Raw genomic sequence first — 20,400 nt, 5'->3', positions numbered from 1 at the left:
GATAAATTATTCTCCTATCTAAATATTATTTAAGAAATACTTATTCAGAAAAATATAAATTTCTGGATAAATTTTTTACCCTCAAAAGAGTAGGCCCTAAATGAGTTAAGATTGTCTCTTAATTTTATGGATAAATGCTATTAATAGAAAGTAATTTATTTATCTTGAAAAATATAAGAATATAGATAAGTTGGTCAATAAAAAAATTGATCAATTTTTTCATAATATTTATCCATAAAAAAATAGATCTTTAAAAAATTAAAATATAAATATGGCAAGTGGTAACTTTGTATAGTTTTTGGAAGAGCACTTGTCTTTTTGTGTTACAAAAGCAGACTAGCCTGGCCCATGAATGCAAATTGTTGATTCAAGAGCAGGGAATGCTTGGCTCATGAGCTGGTTGGATCCATTGAATGGACGCATCATAACTTATCATAACTTAGCAAGACATACATGTGAAGAATTACTAAGGTATGTAGTAGATAACTATGACCCATTCCAGATGTTTGAGTCATGTTCATTTGCTTGCAAGATGTTTGACATCTTCTGAGCTGCTGCTCTCGGGTATGAATATGCGACGCTAACCACGACAATTTGCTCTAACAGAGAAGATCTCCTGCAAATGGCTGGATTTTCAAAGATGTCTGTTAGATAGAAATGTCAGGGTTAACTTAGCAAATTCAAACCCCAAGGGCTTTGGCTAAAATATTCTTGAAAAGCTTTCTTGGCCTCTTCAATGTGGTTTTGTGCCATCTCAACTTCTGGAGGTCTTACATGCTTTCATGATCATGCAATCCAGAGCATTATTTCGGTTTAGCTCGTGATCATGGTGCCTTCGTCACTATATCCAATTTTGTTCACTTTTTGCCTCTTACGCTAGCTTGCCTTCTTCCTTTCCCATCGTTATATTTAGTGTCATGGTGAGTTTGCTTAAACACTAAATATCTCTATATTACATGATTGGGCATCCAAACATTAAATATAATGTCATATGCATGTCTTGACAAGTAATATGTTATACCTACTTATGGTGAGTTTGATTAAACATCTGTGCTCTTGGAGTGAAATGCATGATTCTATACGCATACACCGGAATTTTGCTTTTAGACAAAAAAACGACATGAAGAGGTCCCACACTAGTCCGTCTTAAATACTGACCTCTGGTAAGCATACCATCCAATAATTTTTATCAGGTTGTAGATGGTTTTTTTTTTTTTTTTGAATTTAGCACACAGTTACCATAAAAGCCACTTTAGCACCTTGCCATTGAAGCTCCATCAGCTACCGAACAGTGAAACTACACGGTGACCATGATCCATGCTTTAGCGTAACACCACTCTACAGCTCATTCAGTGCTGCTACGAGGCATATCCTCTGCTACATGGCCAGGGTGCTTGCTGATAACATACACGCACTTTACAAGAGAGATTGATCAGAGAGCTAACAAGTTCCACAGCAATGAAACCGACACAGCACAACTCACATTATTGAAAGGAAAAAAAAAAAAAAAAAAAAAAATTGTGCAAACTTGCTGATACAGTAATATGGCAAGACCTGGAACGCTATGAATAGGCATCAAGGTGCAAGGCATGTTTTCTTATGCCCACGAGGCCATCAAACAACAAAAATATCCGTGCCAGCAACCCATAATATTTCAGAGAAGCATAAAGAGCATGGGAAAAAAAAGAAGGATAAACATTTGAAATTTAGTAAGCAAATGGAAGAAGATAATTACTCATAAAAAAATCCTAGCTGATCACTAACCAGCTTGTGCATTCCTGTTCACCAAGTATTCTCCACCTCCTGTAAGTCACTAGTTCTAGGAACATCAACAAGAGCTTCCATCAAGTCAGTACGGTGGAATCCTTGAAACCGGTGATGTTTTATAGGGAGGGAATTATCATCTGGAAATCTCCATAGTAAAAAAACCAGAAAATGCTTGGTGGGATGAATTCAAGCTTATCTTCGTACTGCATTCCCACCACGAGGTGCTTCATAACCACCTCCTGCTCGAGTTGGAGTCTGCCCTGATCCATAGGTCGGAGGCTGTGTCGATCCATAGGGTGATGGCATCTGAGCTGACCCATAGGCAGGCGGTGCCTGTGTTGAGCCATAGGGTGCAGCATTGCTGCCAGCAGCAACTGCTGCCTGAGGCACCCCTGATCCTCGAGGAGCATCATATCCAGATCTTATAGGAGCCTCGTAGCCAGCACCTCTGGGTGCCTCATAGCTGCTGCCTCTGGAAGCATCGTAGCCGGCAATCCTGGATGCATCATAACTTGCATTTCTTGGGGCATCATATGTGGGGCCCCTGGGTGCATCATATCCAGCCTGGACAGAAGCAGGTCCAGCTGGACCTCCACCATATGAAGCTGCACCACTTGAAGGCCCACGTCCCTGTAGTTCAGTAATTACAGGGCGTCTTAGATTATCCAGAAGAGACATAAAAAATAGTATGAATCAATAATCTGTCTATTTGGTCCACTGATAATTAATTAAGAACTGAAATGACCAAAGTTATAATTGAAGCCAAATGCAAATACTGTTTTTAAGCAAGGACTGCAACTAAAACAAAATGGTACCACCAAAGTGAAATTCAGAGACAGCCCTTTTTCTTATCATCCATGAACAAAGGAAAAATTAGCAATGCCCATTTATTCAGCATACACTGCCTGCTGGAAAGCCTTTTAATATTTTGAGGTGGCACCTTATTGATTAAAATTTTCTAAAGCAGTGCTTTTTCAGAATCTTCTTAATGGCACAAACTAAATGCTACTGTTTTTCCAGTACAAAAATGCCTACTGCATAATGTCATCAGAATCAATGGCTGTTGGTTGCTTGAAGCAAAAAAGACTGTGCATTAGTGCACAAGCACCTAGTTGATATGCAACTTGAAATTAGACAGCACAGTTAATAAGTCAGCACATTAGAATACATTATATTGTCAAGCAAATGATCTTGAAATGTGGGGCATGCAGATGAAAATTATCTCAGTCAATTATTAAACAGTAATTGGACGAACTTCACCAAAACAAAGTGAAGATGATGCCCACCTGCGAAACTCTGTAACCTTCCTCATAAGCATTTTGTCCACCAGAATGATGCCCAGATGAATCATTTTCCCTGTGTACAGCACTGGTACCAAATGGGCCCCCTGCAACACATTACAAGAGCCATATGAAAAACTTAATATCCACTAGTCACTATAAGTTAAAAAGCGATTGCATGCAGAAAGGCAGGCAGGCAATTATGTGTCTACGCATACCTAAAGCACTGGCACCACTTCTATCAAGGTTAGTAGCATTTGTCAATTCAGCACGCAGTTTTTCCACCTCCCTAACCATGGAAATGTAGTTCCTCTCCATTACCTGAAGAGACTCATAGTGGTCGATGCGCAGTTTCCTTTCATAATCATATGTAGCTCTGCTATGGAAAAGCATGATAATTGAACTAATACATTTAGATTTCACTTTAAAAAAAAAAAAAATATATATATATATATATATATATATATATATGACCTTGCTAAAAAAAACAAACTTAGAACAGAGATCATGACCTGCAATGTTGATATTCTTGTCTAACAGCATCCAGTTCAGACATCAGTGCAGGGATTTGCTGAAGATCCCCATAGCTCTTCTGCAGATCCTGGGTCAGCTGTTGCACTTTTGGAATAAGTTCCTCTCTCGCTGCTATCAAGCTTTGGGCTTCTGCACGAGCATGTTGCAACTCCACTTTAATAGGCTCAGCAGCTTTCAAGTCAGCTTCCATCATTGCTATCTTCTCTTTGAGACCTCTCAACTGTTGCTCTTGCTCAGCATGGACAGCACCACTACGGGTCTGCAATCTCTGCAAATCTTGTTGCGCAGCAGCTAGTTGTTGCCTCAGAGTGGAATGTGTTGCTGCAAGCCTTTGGTTCTCTGTTGCAAGCCTTTGCATCTCCATATGTTGATGAGCAAGCTTCTGCTCCATAATTTCTGGAGGCAACACGTCAAAAGGAAAGGCACCAGGTGGAGGGCGGATGCCTGGACCAAATGGCTCAGGGTGCAGCATGCCAGGGACAGGAAGAGACCGCCGTAAATGAGGTGGTAGACGGCCTTTGCTTGCCATCACAGTCAACAGAATCCTGTCTGCAAATGATGGAATAACAGAAACTTGTCAGCCTAGGGAACATTATTAGACTAATAAATTTACTACTACATAAAAGAAGAGATGTCAAAATGCACACCAAAGACAGGAAAAAGATGATTACAATGTTATCAATTGACAGAACTCAACATAATGCAGTAAACAACTGTGGGCTTAGTATATCTTCTGTCATCATCTCACTCATACCACAATCCAACATTCAGATGACAGGCAAAACACAAAAAATATAGCATATAAAGGAGCAAAATTCCAAAGTGGAATTTATCGCAGTCTCAAGTTCAAGCACCATATTTTAGACATAACAATAGCCAACCAATATCAAAGAGATAAGTGGATTAGGTTTGCAGCTTGTTGTTACTAGATATTTACTCCTCGAACTCACTATGGCTTATATCCAGGGAACAATTTATCTTTCCTGCAAAAATTCAGCAACCTGCATCCAATGAGGGAGCAAGTGCCATGAACCATTTCCCACATCTTTTAGCATAAGAAAAGATAATCAGCAAGCATACCACCTTCCAAATACCACAAAACAAGCCAACATGATCAAGCTTCCCTCTTCTCCTGGCAAGGATGCATTAGACAATTCCTCTATCAAGAATGTTTTAAAGAATACTATAAGTCTTAAAGGGCAAAATCATCCCAGGCCACTGCCGCAAAGAAGCAAAAAGCATGCTGCCACTTAACAAGGAATGCCTCTAATTATTATTGCGGATGAACACATCTAAATATGTAAATGAAGCAAGAAATGAAGATAAATGGAAAGAAAGTGAAATAACAAAAGAGAAAAGACAGGGAAATTTTACTTATTAGCATTGATTTTTTTTTCTCTCAATATGAAAAGGGTAGTTAAACAAAGACAGCAATCACTTGGAAAGGGAAGGAGTAAATACAAGACAATTAAGATAATTGGTTGGAGGCATTCCTTTCAGCAACCACCGCCTGCCGCGCCCCCTCCCCCCCCCCCCCAACCCAACAGAAATAAAATAAAATACTGTGTTCGTTTTTCAATTTCATATGCACTTTGATCTTGTGGATCAAAAAGCCAGTAGAAGTAAGACATTCACCAAACCATGAGCATCTATAATAACTATTGAAATAGAAAATGAGACAAATGACTTGATCCATAAGTGATCAACATCAATCATCCAAATCCTTGGAAACACCCATACCACCTTGAACAAAGCAAAGAATAAATTCCAAATCTGGAAGTAAAACATGCAATGAGGAATGGATGATGAACTAGATCACAATTTCAATGTAATTACCCACCACAAGTCATGGAACATAAGTCTTAAGAGCTTCCAAAAGGCACAAATGCCAATAAGTAAAGGAGGAATGCACACTGCAGACCTGAAATTAGACTCCTCCAGTAATTATAAATCTAAGGACCACAGTCGCAAGTTTAGCATTTAAGAAAAGCAATCAGAAAATTCAGCAAAAGTTTGGAAAGGATCTAGATAGCAGAAGGTTCAAAGTAAATCAACAGAAATAGAATATAAGATTACAGAATAATTTATACGTTTATTAACATAAAACCAGCATGGAAGAGCAAGAACAGGAAATAAGCCAAAATAAACAGCACTGGCATCAGAGAAATAGCAACATCTATGCATGGTTCATATATTTTTCTTATATTATTAGTGATTCATGAATGATACACTGGTAGATCATAAAACTTGTGAACAACTGGGCAATTCTCGAGTAATCTGTATACTGAGAATAAATTCAGATTTTTCAATGATTTGGAGAATGTTGTTAGCCTGGTATGAACAATATTTAACCCTCTTTGCCTTTTGTATCATCCATCTTTAGTTTTTGAATTTTAAAAAAAAAATCATCAAGGAGTCTTTCAGTCATATCCTCTCATTTACACATTTGCAACATGTAAGAAGCATAGCATACCAGATCACCACCAAGTGCTCCACCACTCAGAGTAATTTAGCAATCCCATCTTGTTTCGCATGAGCAACACACATGCATGCACACACGAGCGCGCACGCGCACACACATAGAGAGGGGCAGAAGTCTTGCACAGGAGAAAACTACAAAACATATTGCTCCAAAATACTGTATGCAGCTTCCAATTTCCACTTTATATTTAGCACCCCATAAGAAGCCAACAACCAGAACTCACATTCTGTGATTACCAATGCTCACTAGAACTGTGATGTATGTGGATTAAAGAACCTTACCCAGGCTCAACAAATGGATTGTGTTCTCTCTGTTTATACTTATTTCATGCAAAAAGTTTCTTATGATTGACTCAAGTTTTCTCCCTCATTAGCTAGAATCACATAAACAGATATTGAGATTAAGAAAACTTGAGGAACGACAAGTTAGCTGCTAAGATTTTCCCATCCAATAAGTCAACTTTGCTGTGCATGCACTCTGATACAACCTAAAACATGGTTGGGTAGCCGGCAACTTAGTTCCATATACGGTGTCTTTCATCCTTTTTCCCCTCCTCTTCAATTGGACACAAGGTTTTCACTCTGGCCAAGGTTATCGGTATTAAGGGCAACCCCCAACCACAAAATGATATACAGTCATATATGAAATATTAGCACATAATATCTTGGCAAATAATAAACCTAAAAATTCCAAGACATCAATCAGTGCAAGACAAACATATCAACTAATATTTCCAATCACCTTTTTGCTTCCTTATATGAGTTTCCTAACTGATTAATTTCAAAATCGATGGACAAACATAGCATCTAACCTTGAATTTGGTATATGGGTCAAGATTTTGATATATCGGTACTAAAATGTCAGCTCTAATATTGAAAAAATCTTAGTTCGTTCCATGTTTTTCTAGTTTCACTTTGTCAAGGTAAACCAAGATCTCAGTTCATTTTGGCCTTGGCCACCCATCGAGATGACCGAGAACTCAGTTTTCCAAAACCATGACTGCACCCCTCCTCTCTTCTCCTCTTTCCCTCTCTCTTTTTTAACCCTTTCCTTCACCCTTCTCCCTCTCTACCTCCTTTCTCTCCTCCGATATAACCAAGAGTGAAGCTCTCACAACATCTCCTCTTCTTCTAATGATCCCACTTTGATAAGACACAAATGCGAGGACCAGGTGCACCACAACCCACAAGACTCTTTTCCCACAATTTAGTGATTTTTTTTCATCCTTTCCTTTAGACTACTTTCTCCTATTCCCCTTATCTAGCATAAACTCTCCACCGTAGTTGCAATTAAAATAAACAGGAGTGATTCCCGCGCCTATCTGGAGCATATTTGCTTCTCTTCTCATTGCTCTCTAAATCCTACTTTAAATCATATTGTTTGCCGCATCCAGGTGTTCAAAAACGAAAGCATTTTGATGTTTGTTGTAACCAATTGGCCTTATTCATCTATATGCACTTGGGATTAAATTTTAATCCTTGCTCACCAATCATTCAAGCAATATATGCTATGAGAAAACTTTTCCGACAATTGGGCTTTCCTTAGATGTCTTATCCAATCAGCTCAATAGAAAACTGGAGAACATAGGTTTCCTCCACCATCGCTCTAACGATCCCGAATCATTGCATCTCACTTCATTTTTTCCTTAATAAAAGTGAAAACCCGCAACAATGAACCAAAATACGGAGACCAGCAGTGATGTGGAACGACTGGTTATCTTTACAATCGTAAAATAAACAACCGATCCTACTCGAAATCCAACACAGGTTCGCGATTCTATCTATGTTTCTTATAAAAGAGCCCAAAAATCAAATCAATAAACCGAAAAGAAAACAAAACTTTGACATAAGAGAAAGCTACAACAAGTTAAAATCCACAGAAGATAAAAACATCGAAGAAAAGAGACAATGCAACAAAAGAACACTAACCCTAGGGGTTCGCCGGTCAAGAACGATCGGCGGGAGAACGAAACGGAAGCAAGAAAAGGAGGACTCACAGGTTCTGCGCTCGCAAGGGTTCGGGTTGGGATTCGTCCAGCCTTCGAGCAGTCGATAGGGAGAATGAGCAGGGGAAGGGGGGCCGCCGGAGGGGGTTGTATTAGGGTTTGGGGGATTTTTCGCGACTTGATCTCTGGCGCAGGATGTGGTCACCGCCAGTAAGCACTGTGCACGCATCACGAAGCAGATCACCTGTGGACGGTGCAGATAACTTGTACAGAGATTTCTGTGCGTCCGCAAGATCTGCCGTCCAATGGAAGATCCTCGTGTTTCGTTAGGTTGGTGAGAGTTTCTCACAGTGTTCATATTGTTTGGGCGTGTGCTAGATCTCTGCATTACAAATTCTATTTTATAGTAAAGCATTGCCGAACCGAGATTTATTTATCTATCGTGGATTTGATGAAACGCTTTAAACACAACATATCTGTGAATCTGTGAAGGAAATGAGTGAAGATCTCCTTCATTCAAAAGCCAAAAGTAAAAGAAACCTAGTGGGAGTGCAACTGCCTCCTCAACAACATCATCCATTTCTAAGGACGACTACTAATATCAAGTCAACTATTGGTTACCAATTTTATTATTGTTCTGACACGTTGCCACAAGTTAAATTATCAATTCACTAATGTTTTGGTTTATTGCTATTGCTCATTGGCTCCTACGTACAACTGGTCAGGCATTAAGGTTGATAGACACTGTGAATTCCTATGGATGGTAGTAGTACACTCACTCTTCAGGCTGCAAGAACACTCACATGGCTTTATCTCGTGTCAATTGCATGCTTGGTGGACCCAAACTTTGTAAAATTGGGACTAAGATGATAGTAGAGAAGACTAAAACTAGATTGGCTTCCAAATTGCATTTATGCACCCAGCATTTTACCCTATAAAGCATATTTTGAACCCATTTGGTGGCTAGTAATTGAACCAATGCCCAGCATTTGTATGACCGGTTAACTGGGTTCTGTTTTTTGACCATGCGATGGCATGTTCCTTTTTTTTGAGATTTGGTACTAGGTATGGTTGCGTATTTTGGTGCAGTTTCTCAATTCGTTGTTGCGTCATTTTGTTTTGGTTAGCATAAATGGTTAAAGCAACGACCAGGATTTAGTTAGAATGAGCACATATAATTTGGTCAGATTAAAGTGACCATCACTGGCTAGTCTTACCACAAAATGCATGATTAGCGTATAAGGATGCAGGATGCCAAGAGAATTCCTTTTTTTTTATTTTAGGCTACTAGGGAGCAGTTTAACAAAAATAATTAAAAAAAAAAAAACTTAGTTCAGGCACTTTAGCACTTATATAAAACTTCACTCCATGAGGTTATTGCATGCTTGACAACATTGGTGCACACCATCAATTGTTGAGATACTCGTACATAAATTCTATTCATTATGCGCTCATCTCAATGATGACTCACCACAATACACTATAGCTATTAGTGACATGCACCGATATGGCTATGCATACAATATTTTTTCTCACTCCAGATCCCACTTTACTACACTTCTTGCCCTGCACCCTAATTCACTTTAGCCCCCCACCCACGTAGTCACCATTCACAAGTTACAACTAAACCTATCTCCAAATTCTAAACTATAACTAAAGCCTGATTATTTGTTACTGGCTTCCATACAAATCATTCAGATTGGAGATTGGATCGCATGGGATCTGACACAAATTTCTGCTATCGGTGTTAATTAAATAATTAATTTTCATGAGATGTGATTGATGATTTATTGCATAAACATTTAGGTTGCCAACATCTCATTAGTTAATATATAAGTATCATGCATTTTCATAGGCAATGATGTGAGATATTAATTATTGTAATGTAGAAGGGAGAGTATCATTAGTTCCACATTAGTTGTAAATCAAAACGGACTCTGGCTTATATAGGAAGGGACCATCCTTCCTATGTAAGATGTATTTTGAAGAATAAAACTATAAGGACCATGAGTTAGAGTAAATAATATCTTACGTGCTGAGTCATGAATCTTTGGCTGCAACAGTAACGCACCAGATAGGTGGCCATCTTTATAACTATGGGGCTCCTCCCGCTCGTATATCTTATATAATAATAAAGAATCATTCTTTCAACGTGAGACACTTTTTGAAGAATAAAACTGGGAGGCTCATAGATCAGAGTGGATGATATCTCACGTGCCGAGTCATGAGCTCTTAGCTATAATTATAATATTAAAATTTAATTATATTTTTTTCTTCCGGCAGTGTATTGCTCATCACTTGCTCACACAGTGCAGGTGAAGTGCCCTAAATTGCAAAAGTTCATGGCCTTTTGTGTCAATTCTCTAATGAGTCTTTGTGCTTTTTGGCGGGGGTAGGAGATGACATGGATCATTGTGGATTATCCCATTCATGCAAAGGATATCATACTTTTTTTCCCTATAACTGTGATTCTATATGTGTTTAGAACAGCACGAAAGGTACTCAATCTCTAGGTTCCGAAAGCATGAGAACCGATATGAGAACAATCTTTATGTCACCATTCACCAGGCAGACCATTTCTAAAGAGAATTTTGTAATTATTCCCCCCTCCCGGCTTACACAAAATTTCCCTCCGACCAGATCTTCTGCAGTAAGCGATCATTTCATGGGCGCTTAGCAAATTCTGGATAATTGATCTACCTTTGACACAAGCTGATTGGGATTCATCAATAAGAAAAACAAATCCTTTTGTGTTCCGATTTCAATTCCTCAAACTGGCTACAAATTCCTCTCACTCACCTCATAAACAAGTTCAAATCCCTTTGTGTCTTTTGTTTGGTCCATAAACGGCGGACTTCAGAGCTTGACAATACCAGTCCCTGAGAGAGAGATCAGTTTTGGATAGAAGTTCTGATAGAGAAATGACAAGAATTCCATCCAATCAAAATCCCTCCTGATGAGCCATCGGAATCCAGATAAGACCATTCATCAATTCTAGGCTCATCATAGGTGATGCCACTTTGGCCTTCTGGATAAGCACAATACCACAAGAAGATATGCTTAAATGTTCAACGGCCTTCATTTTTGCTGGAGCACTAGAGCCTCTCACATTCCAATAGATAATGATCAGGGGGTTCTAGAATTCGGCTGGTCCATATCTTGCTAAAAGGACTTAACCCATGGAAAGAACTGATTACAGTAAATGGGACTGGGTTGGTCAATATCTTGCACTACGACAAATTCTGAGTATGAGTTTGGGTTGGTGAGGAGGATGATTAGCATGGAACACCAACCAAATAATACCAACAAACTAATCGTATAATGTATTTTTTATACCTAAGGATTTATTTTGATCAATTAGAATTATAACAACCCATGCATGCTTTCCTACCTCTCTTCATCCTCCATTTTGGAGCCTTCATGATGGCCCTTTGGCAAAGATGCCTGTCGGCATGGTTTGGGTGTATCACTTGGAAACCTAGATGGCGCTTTCGACAGTGACCAAATATGGTGGGTATGGTGTCACCATAGAACTACCACCTCAGAATCATTCAAGTTGCAAAAATTTATGGTTTTATGGATAAAGACAATCACTATAATAAAATGAGCAAATGTTTAAACAATAAATTTAAAAATTTGAAGGCAAAGGCGAATTCTAAAATTCCCTAACGGTTAAGCTCAATGTTGGGCATTTTGTTCACTTTAGATTGGATGAGGCCCTTGTCACCTGCGAAAAAATTATTGGGATATACATTATATTGATTCTTGTGAGTCACACCATTCTCAATTCTTATGTTAACTGAAAAAAATGAAGATAGAACAGTCATTGTCAGGAATAAACCAATTGTGGATCATAATTCCCACAAAATTGACCTTGTACTAGATTGGATAGCGAAGCTTAAGATGCAATTCTACAAATTGAATAACTGCAGCAAATTCTGCACAGATTTCTCCATTAATTGCTTTGTGAATATATATGGCTTTTTTTAAGGTTTTACATGTAGACTATTTAAAAGAATAAAACCAACATCATACATAGTTAACAGAATTATTTAGATGAAACATATCTTCATTCCAATGCTTATCAAACTAATCCAAGTTTAGGTTGACAGATTCATAGAAATTAAATGTTAGCATTGATCTGGTATTCGATTAGGCAGGGTAAACAAATCCAAATGCTCTTGCTTATGAACCCTATTAAGCCAGATTTCATCCAATTTCATGTTTGCATACCCAGCCCAAATACTTTCCAATGCACGGGTGATCAATCTAGGTGGGCAAGACATATCCGATGACTGTGTTTATCATTAGATGTCAGACGCATTGATTAAACCAAGTGCCGCCCGTTCTTCTATCTTTCTTGCTCATAAAATGGCTATTTATCTTTATATAAATCATTCGATCTATCATAATTATTCCTCTGAACAAGGTAATTAATTATGAATGGATTCATTTTGTTATCTAATGTGTGGAAAAGCCTATGGTTGCAAGGGTACACACTCATGGACTAGCATGTGATTGGCTGCACGCCCATGTAATGCTGTGTAAAAGTGTGGTCTTGCACGCCCAGGTGAGCCTCTATTTCATTTGTCAATCATCTCAAGGGAACAGCTTAACTTGGATGGATCTACTTCCCCACTAATATGTATGTATGTATATCTCTGTGTGTGTGTGTGTATGGTATAAACTATGGGATAGCAAACCGGACACCAAAGCCACCACGAGGAAGATCACATTGCTTAAAAATTTGCTGACAAAATCCACAGATTCTATCTGCAGCGAAGGTAATTATAAACTATGCTGTAATTGATTAAATTATCTATGTTTGGTACAGATAATCCGAATCCCTACTTCATGAGTGATGGATAAAATTCTTTTGCTATGTATCTAACAACCTATATAGCTTACACATCATCTGGAGCTTCTATATAATGCATGTCAGTTAAGGATTCCTTTTAGAAACTTCCAAACAAACTAATATGGCAAAGTTATAATGAAGACCCCATTCATAGTGTTTAGGAAGTGGGCCTCACATTAATATAATTTGTGTTACATGAAGGGAGAGGAAGGACATTATCGACCTCTTTTCCTTCTTAGCAGCATCTGCAGTGAGAGTTCATTGGCTATCCAAACACATTATTTAAAGCTATGGTTGACCTGCTTTCACCTGAAAGCTTATATCCTCTCAATATACTCCTTATTTTCTACCACTAAATTTTAATTTCCCACCTACCAAAAAAAAAAGGAAATTTTAACTCCGTATGGATAGGAGTGTCTTCCTTTTAGAATGGGCATTTAGGGAACTTCTCAGTGGCCTTTCGCAAAATATTATCTCATTTTATGTAATAATTACACGAACTTATATTGGTAACAAATATTAAAGGGATGTGAGAAGAGTTTTTTAAATCTAGGGTGTTATTTGTAAGATGGACAATCAAAATGTTCTATAAGTGCAGACACTAGCTTGCAAAATTGTACAAGCTATCTTCTTCCTTTTCCATTTCATGCACGTCTTCTTCTCATCATCCTATTCCACTCCAATGAAGCCTTATGCATCAGAGCTTCCCTCTTTTAGGAAAACAAACCCCGAAAACACCCCAAAAAAAGTTCTTTTTCTAACACTAACACTAGTCCTCCTCACCATTGCTCCCATCTATTTCTACCCTTTACTAGGCTCATCATTTCCATGGAAGAGTAGTGCTGCCTCTGCATCCTCTTCTCCTCCTTCTAATGAAGACATCGATCCGATAAGGAGAGTAGGATTGTCTAAGAAATGTGATATCTTTAAAGGGGAATGGGTTCCAAATCCTAAAGCGCCATACTATACGAATGCGACGTGTTGGGCGATCCATGAGCACCAAAACTGTATGAAGTATGGAAGGCCTGACACTGACTTCATGAAGTGGAGATGGAAACCTAATGACTGTGAGCTACCCATCTTCAACCCTGCTCAGTTCCTAGAGCTTGTTAGAGGAAAGTCCTTGGCCTTTGTTGGAGACTCCGTTGGAAGAAACCAGATGCAGTCTTTGGTGTGTCTCCTATCTAGGGTAAGCCACTTCAATTTTCTTTCATCTGTTCAATTTTTTTCACATCCATTTAGTCATAATAATTTGTCAAATACTATGCTGCACTGCAAGGATGGAACACTTTCTAACCGGTCACGTAGCAGGCAAAGAATCTCATAGGCTTTGCCAAGTTCCCGAATTGAGTCGACAAGGTTCGAAATTGATCCAAGCATGCATGTGGAGTTTCCTTGCGTCTTCATCACTGATCCAAATAAAAAGTTACATGTTCAACTGAATTTTTAGCCATTCACGATTCATATCCATAATATGGATGGCATGACTGAACATTCGCAATATAATTAACCCATATGCCGTTGTCATCATTATCCAAACTATTGACCATAAATTGCAACATTAAAAATATCCAAATGAATTTCCATATTAAATGTTCTTGCAATGAATAAACATTCTAAAGCATAATTTGACAATAGTTTGCGAGTGTTTGAACCAAATAAATGTTGTTTGCACATCGATCCATACATATTTCAAGAGGTCATATTGTTTAACGATTTCAATGGTTTTCTTGAAACCATTTCTCGTTATCCTGTGAAGGATGCAAGTAGTGCGTTGGCTGGGACCAGCTGCGATCACGTCGGTTCTGGCCATGCCTCTTGGCAAGCATTTTGTTAAACATTACATGCATCTGGTAGGTTAGGCTGAGTTTTCGTATTACGATACAAATATTTAAAATTTGGACTGCGGGCTTTGGCTTCCATCTATTGTGCGGTAGACATTCCAACTATCTTTTAATTATGCAACCATAATAGCGGCCTTGCATGCCCCTAATTAATAATGTCATATCTCTCTATATAATATCCTTATCCAACTATTTCCATACCTAACGTGCATGCGCTACGATCACAGCTAATAACATCAAGCATGATAGTGTGTGTTACCAAATTTGGTGGTCCCATCAAAGAATCATGGATCAAAATACATGTCAATCCACAACTAATTGAGTTGGGTGGCTAGGTGGCCCCCTTCAAAATGCACAATTCCATGTCCACATATTTCTTTCATGTGGAGCCCTAGAGAGCTAGCCATTGGAATTTTAAGAATGATGGCTTGCATATGTCGTTTCAAAGTAGGAATCGCTTAAATCGGACATTTTAACCAACATGACAAGGCAAGACTAGGGCAAGCTAACAGCCTCGCATAATTGTGACATGCAAACATGATTTTAGTCCAAAGAATGTGCCTATCTCTTGTTGAGAGGGGGTTTCATTTTAGAATCCACTTATTCTCTAGGTGTATGTCATTAGCAATTGTTAGCCATGATACCAACATTTCGAAAGATTGCCATCGATATGGACCAATGGTCAACATTTTAATATTGATAGTCCCACTTAGGGTGGAAATTGATCTAAATATACTTGATTTAGACCAGCACTCAATTTGATTTAGACATGACCCACATGCAAATTCCGGACCTGTAGATTGTGGTTTAGGTCCCAAACTACCAACAAAAAGTTGAATCAAAATATAGCAAATTTGGGTCCAAAATAGTAAGATTTTAGTTCTATCAAAGATTAAATCCAGTCAGGAACGTGGTTCTATCTCTTGTGAGAAATAATAATAATAATAATAATAATAATAATAATAATAATAATAATAATATAATGTCTAAAATCTAGATCTGGTCCAAATATAATGGGAAATTGAACCCTACCTTACTTGACTAATCGAAATGAATGAACCAGATTTCAAAATTAAACCTAAACTCAAAGCCGATTCAGACCAGATCAAAAAAAATTAATCAGGCTAGAGCGCCCAATACTCAACCAGGTCTAATCATAATTACATAACTTATTGTACAAAAAATTGAGATTTTTTCCCATCCGTGGTAACCGGTAGCACTTAATTATTGGGTCAAGTCTGAAACACTTTCCTAGTCTTGAATCCATTTGTACGCAAATTATTCAAATGGTCTATTTCAAGCTTGGCACAAACAGATTTCAAGGCCGAGACCATATCTGCATCCTTAGCAACAAATATATCAACACACACACACATGTTTACAGATGCGGAAGTTGAGATTATTTTTAAAAATTTCTCAGATTTTTTAATAAAAAACAAAGGAATATATATTGCAACCTGCAGAACTATGGTATTCAAGGATATCCAACTAGTTGGAACAAAAATTTTTTAATTAATGTGTAAGATTGTAACTTTCCCTTGCACTTCCTCTTTCATCCACTATTTTCAGGTAACATACTTGGAAGATGTATCCCCAGCTACATTTGATGGCAAGTCCAGGCGCTATTTCTACCCAACCCATAACTTCACTCTAGCCAACATCTGGTCGCCATATCTCGTGAAGGCTTATGATGCTGATCCCAATGGCCCACTACTCACTGGTCTCTACGACCTCTACTTAGATGAACCTGATACCAATTGGACGACCAAGATCGAGGAGTTCGACTACGTTATCGTGTCCGCCGGACACTGGTTCTTCCGGCCCACCATGTACTATGAGAACAACCAACTTGTAGGGTGCTTCTACTGCAAAAAAGAGAACATCACTGATCTCACCATGTATTACGGCTATAGGATGGCCTTCAGAACCACATTCCAAGCCTTGCTCAATCTCAAAGGCTATAAAGGTATGACATTCCTTAGAACTTTTGCTCCAGCCCACTTCGAGAACGGTGAGTGGGACAAGGGAGGGGACTGCATTAGAAAGAGACCTTTCAGAAGCAACGAGACAAGACTGGAGACCTTCAATCTTGAGCTCTATTTGACACAATGGAGGAGTTCAAAGCGGCTGAGAAGGAGGGCAGAGAGAAGGGTCTCAAGTTTAGGTTGTTGGATACTACTGAAGTCATGCTGCTGAGACCGGATGGGCACCCCGGTCGTTATGGCCATCTGCCAAATGCCAAGTTGCATTGAACAATGACTGTGTCCATTGGTGTTTGCCGGGCCAATCGACACGTGGAATGATTTCTTGCTTCATATGTTGAAGATGGAGGGTGGGAGATCGTCCTCAGGCCGGCTTAATTGGAGTGAGAGAAAGATGAGGATCAGATAAAATTGGATAAAAGAGGGATCAATTATTAGTTGTACGATGCTTTTCGTTATTGTTTTATGTACATGCATGATTTGTGATTTTAAGTTATTGTAATTATATTGGCTCGCAAGGCAGGTGCGTTGCACTGCATAAAGCTACATTCCTGAAATAAAAGTAAATTTTCAGCAAGATCTAAAACAAGATGATCTTTTGTTAGAGGTGCATGTATAGATTAATGGGAGGTTGAAGGAGGCTTGGAAATGGTAGGATTAGGTAATAATGGAAATGGGAGCCCTGAGATACAAGATATGTATGGCTGCGAACCCCACCTTCATAAAAAAAACCCTTTATGTTACCTGGTGCACCTCTTATGATTCTCTCCCTTAAAAAAAAAAAAATTAAAAGATAAAAAAGAACAAAACAGAAAGGGTCCATTTATTCAGGATAGGAGCAGGTACGTACAATTAGTGTTATGGCTGAATTTGTGTTATTACAATAGACGTTTCATATGAACATGGCAAATGATTTGCCGTCTCCATCAAATGATACGTCCTAATCCGACCAGTTTCAGTTCTACGCTATTCGTGTAAAAAGATTTGAATTTATGTGAAAATTATTACCGGCTAATCTTCTAATTCTCCCAAAGAAATTTCTTCCACATTATAACGAGGCATTTCCCTCACATTTCTAAACGCAACGTTACCTTACTTCAAATTTACCCTGTTTCTCAATTTAATGCATAATTTATAAGTATTCATAATGAAACAAAGGATTCATATATAAGTTTCCTCAATAAATCAACATACAATTTTTTTTTTCATACTTCTAAGTAATTCTGGTTCAAAAAAAGACCGGAAAATAATTTTTCCTCGATGTACACTGTACGCTAATGCGAGGCTGGTATATATTCAACGTCAAATTAAGTCGGCAGATGTTGCCGACTCTAAGCAGGGATCGTACTCGAAGAGCTAATGAGTAATTTTCGTTGCAAGGAAGGGCCAGTAAACAATTTTGCCTCGACGTACAGTATGCGCCGCCGTACGGATTCCTTGGAACGCTGGCAATTATCGGATGGCGGTCCTCTCCTCGCTTCCCGCCTCTCTTGTATGTCCTCCTCGAGAAGAAAAGAGAGATTCTTCTCGCTGAGCGCCGTTTCCGTTCCAAAAACCCAAAGCCCCAAGATTAGGGTTTCCCACGAAGGAGTAGAAGAAGAAGTCGGGATTTAAGCGACCTCCGCCTCTGGCGGCGAGCGTGCCGATCGTTGGTGGCGGTACCAGTCGGCCGCATCGCCTACTCCGCCCCACTCATGGAGGAGCTCCCCTCCGAACCCTTATACCCTTATATCAATCGTTCCTGTCTTCTTTGATTCCGATTTGTGTAGGGAGTCGTTCGAATCATCTCCCCTGTTCTAGGGATTAAAAATTCCACCAGACAACGTATAGGGAGTTGTTCGAATCAGCTTGGGGAATTTCTTGTTCTTTACCATCGTGGCAATTCTGATGGCGGGAATCGAGAGTCAGAAGAATCCGCGCAATCGTGTACGCCATGCGGGTGGGTGGTGAAGATAGTTTTCTGGGGCGTGCTGGTGATTCTCATGTTCTTCGTTCCCGATGGCCTCGTCACCTTCTACGGTGAGATTTCGGAGCTTTATGTGATTGAATTTTTATTTAGTGGATTTGTTGGATTTGTTCTTTAAAGGAGAAATCTTGGTCGATAGAAGATGACAGTTTCTTGAGGTAGAAACTGTGCTTTCTTTTCGTAAATTTAATGGAGATTTTGTTGGGTTGATAAGTTCAAACTGGGTTCTCATCGTGTATATGTATCTGTAAACTTTGATCTAATAAATTTTGGGTGGCAAAGCTTTGCTTCCCTTTCCATCAAAAAAAGATAAGTTCAAACTGGGAATAATTAGATTGGGTTGTTGGGAAATCCCTGCTTATTCGAGGAGGGTCGGATGATTTCGCTCATAGATAGTTTAAGGCCAAGACTCTAAGATGAAGCCAAAATGTGGTGCTAATGGAGGATGAAGTGATAGGTGATGAGTCGCTGTTTGGTATGATGTAATGAAGGCAAGATATGGCAAAAGGTGAGGTTAGGTCTCAGATGTTAGTGAGTGTGTATGAATGAACCCCATAGAAGCACCATTGCAGGCTATGACAAAGTTTTGGGAAGTTCTCATTATATAAGACAACTTTTAAATATGAACGATGAAATAACAGCAAAGAAGTCTTCCAAATTGCTGTGCTGAAGCTGTGTAGTTATGGTCGTTCTACGTGTATCTGCTACATGTATTGTGACATCATATTTGAGCTTCTTCATTTGAATAAGTTAATAATCAAAGTTTCATCAGCTACTCAGGAAGATGGCTGAGTGTATGTATCACTCTTAGTTGAGCTTGTATTGTTTGCTAATGTGTTTGATTGTTATCTTGTGACCTGAATGCTCGGTTGTTTCAAGTCTCACTACTCCTCATTATCAAATACTTGAAGCTTTTGAAAAAAAGGTTCTGTAATCGTGTGATATTTTATTGAAGATGCCGGGATTTGCTTGAATTGTGTCTTCAAAGGCACATGGTTCTTCCATTTCCAGTTATTGTGGGCTATACGTTCTGATCTTGCTGTAAGTTTTTGACACACTAACTGTTTTTGTGAACCAACACAAAAACAAGCTGTTTCTTTTTTCCCTTTCTGTTTTGGATTAGAATTTGCAAAACAAACCTGACAAACCAGTAGAAAGTCTAATATTTTCTTGATGTATGATATTATGAACTATTGAGGCGAACCAGAAGCCTTTCTTGTGCGATGGCCCTGGCAATAATCTTATAATCAACTTTATTATTGTAGAGAAAACATCATAATTTGGGCCAGGATTATTCCTTCTGGGGCAGGTTTTTCTCTTTTTGGATTTTGTACATGGATAGAAGATCAACTGGGTTGTGAAAAATGAGCAGTTTTGTTTGTCTTCACCTATGCATATAGCCTAATACTCTTTGTTGCTGATAGATTCTAGGCTTAGGGTAATAATCATCTTTGCATATGGCTTAAAAGAATTTGGAGTTTTCTCTTAGACCTTTCTATTGTAGATACACGGCATTGTTCGTTGTATCACTTGTTTGCAATTTAGCTACGCTCTCCTTTACAGGACTGCTCTTCTAATGGTTTATTCCATCTGGACATGACTCTGGCCTCGACACCTTTAGTATTATTTTGACACTGATTTCATTTTTCATTTTTGCAACTGTTGTTCTGCAACCAAAGGTATAACCTTACCATAATCATTAACTTCACTGATCTGTTCATTGAATTATACAGCATTTTTAA

At 38.7% G+C, this 20,400-nt stretch overlaps 2 protein-coding genes across 4 annotated transcripts; one reads left to right on the top strand and one right to left on the bottom strand.

Moving 5' to 3' along the window:
• Nucleotides 1–1,535: 1,535 nt before the first annotated feature.
• LOC105050674 (protein FLX-like 2) lies at nucleotides 1,536–8,367 on the bottom strand. Of its 3 annotated transcripts, XM_073262243.1 has the most exons (6): nucleotides 8,060–8,118; nucleotides 5,422–5,502; nucleotides 3,560–4,130; nucleotides 3,266–3,423; nucleotides 3,054–3,154; nucleotides 1,536–2,397 (listed from the first exon to the last, which is right to left on the bottom strand). In XM_073262243.1, the coding sequence occupies exons 2-6, from the start codon at nucleotides 5,429–5,431 to the stop codon at nucleotides 1,960–1,962; spliced, it is 1,278 nt and encodes a 425-aa protein (XP_073118344.1). In that variant the 5' UTR covers nucleotides 5,432–5,502; nucleotides 8,060–8,118; the 3' UTR covers nucleotides 1,536–1,959. The 3 variants fall into 3 exon arrangements, with proteins under 3 accessions (XP_073118344.1, XP_073118343.1, XP_073118345.1); XM_073262242.1 differs by lacking the exon at nucleotides 5,422–5,502 and having other exon boundaries at nucleotides 8,060–8,367; XM_073262244.1 differs by lacking the exon at nucleotides 5,422–5,502 and having other exon boundaries at nucleotides 7,992–8,130.
• Nucleotides 8,368–13,499: 5,132 nt separating this feature from the next.
• Nucleotides 13,500–17,356, top strand: LOC105050675 (protein trichome birefringence-like 19). The gene is given in 5 exon segments (XM_010930788.2): nucleotides 13,500–14,055; nucleotides 16,280–16,817; nucleotides 16,820–16,948; nucleotides 16,951–16,989; nucleotides 16,992–17,356. Coding segments are annotated over 5 exon segments (1,359 nt in total). The 5' UTR covers nucleotides 13,500–13,512; the 3' UTR covers nucleotides 17,102–17,356.
• Nucleotides 17,357–20,400: the final 3,044 nt, after the last annotated feature.

The sequence above is a fragment of the Elaeis guineensis genome, chromosome 8, assembly GCF_000442705.2.
Source record: "Elaeis guineensis isolate ETL-2024a chromosome 8, EG11, whole genome shotgun sequence".
Classification (NCBI taxonomy): domain Eukaryota; kingdom Viridiplantae; phylum Streptophyta; class Magnoliopsida; order Arecales; family Arecaceae; genus Elaeis; species Elaeis guineensis.
This window is presented reverse-complemented; position numbering and strand designations above follow the sequence as displayed.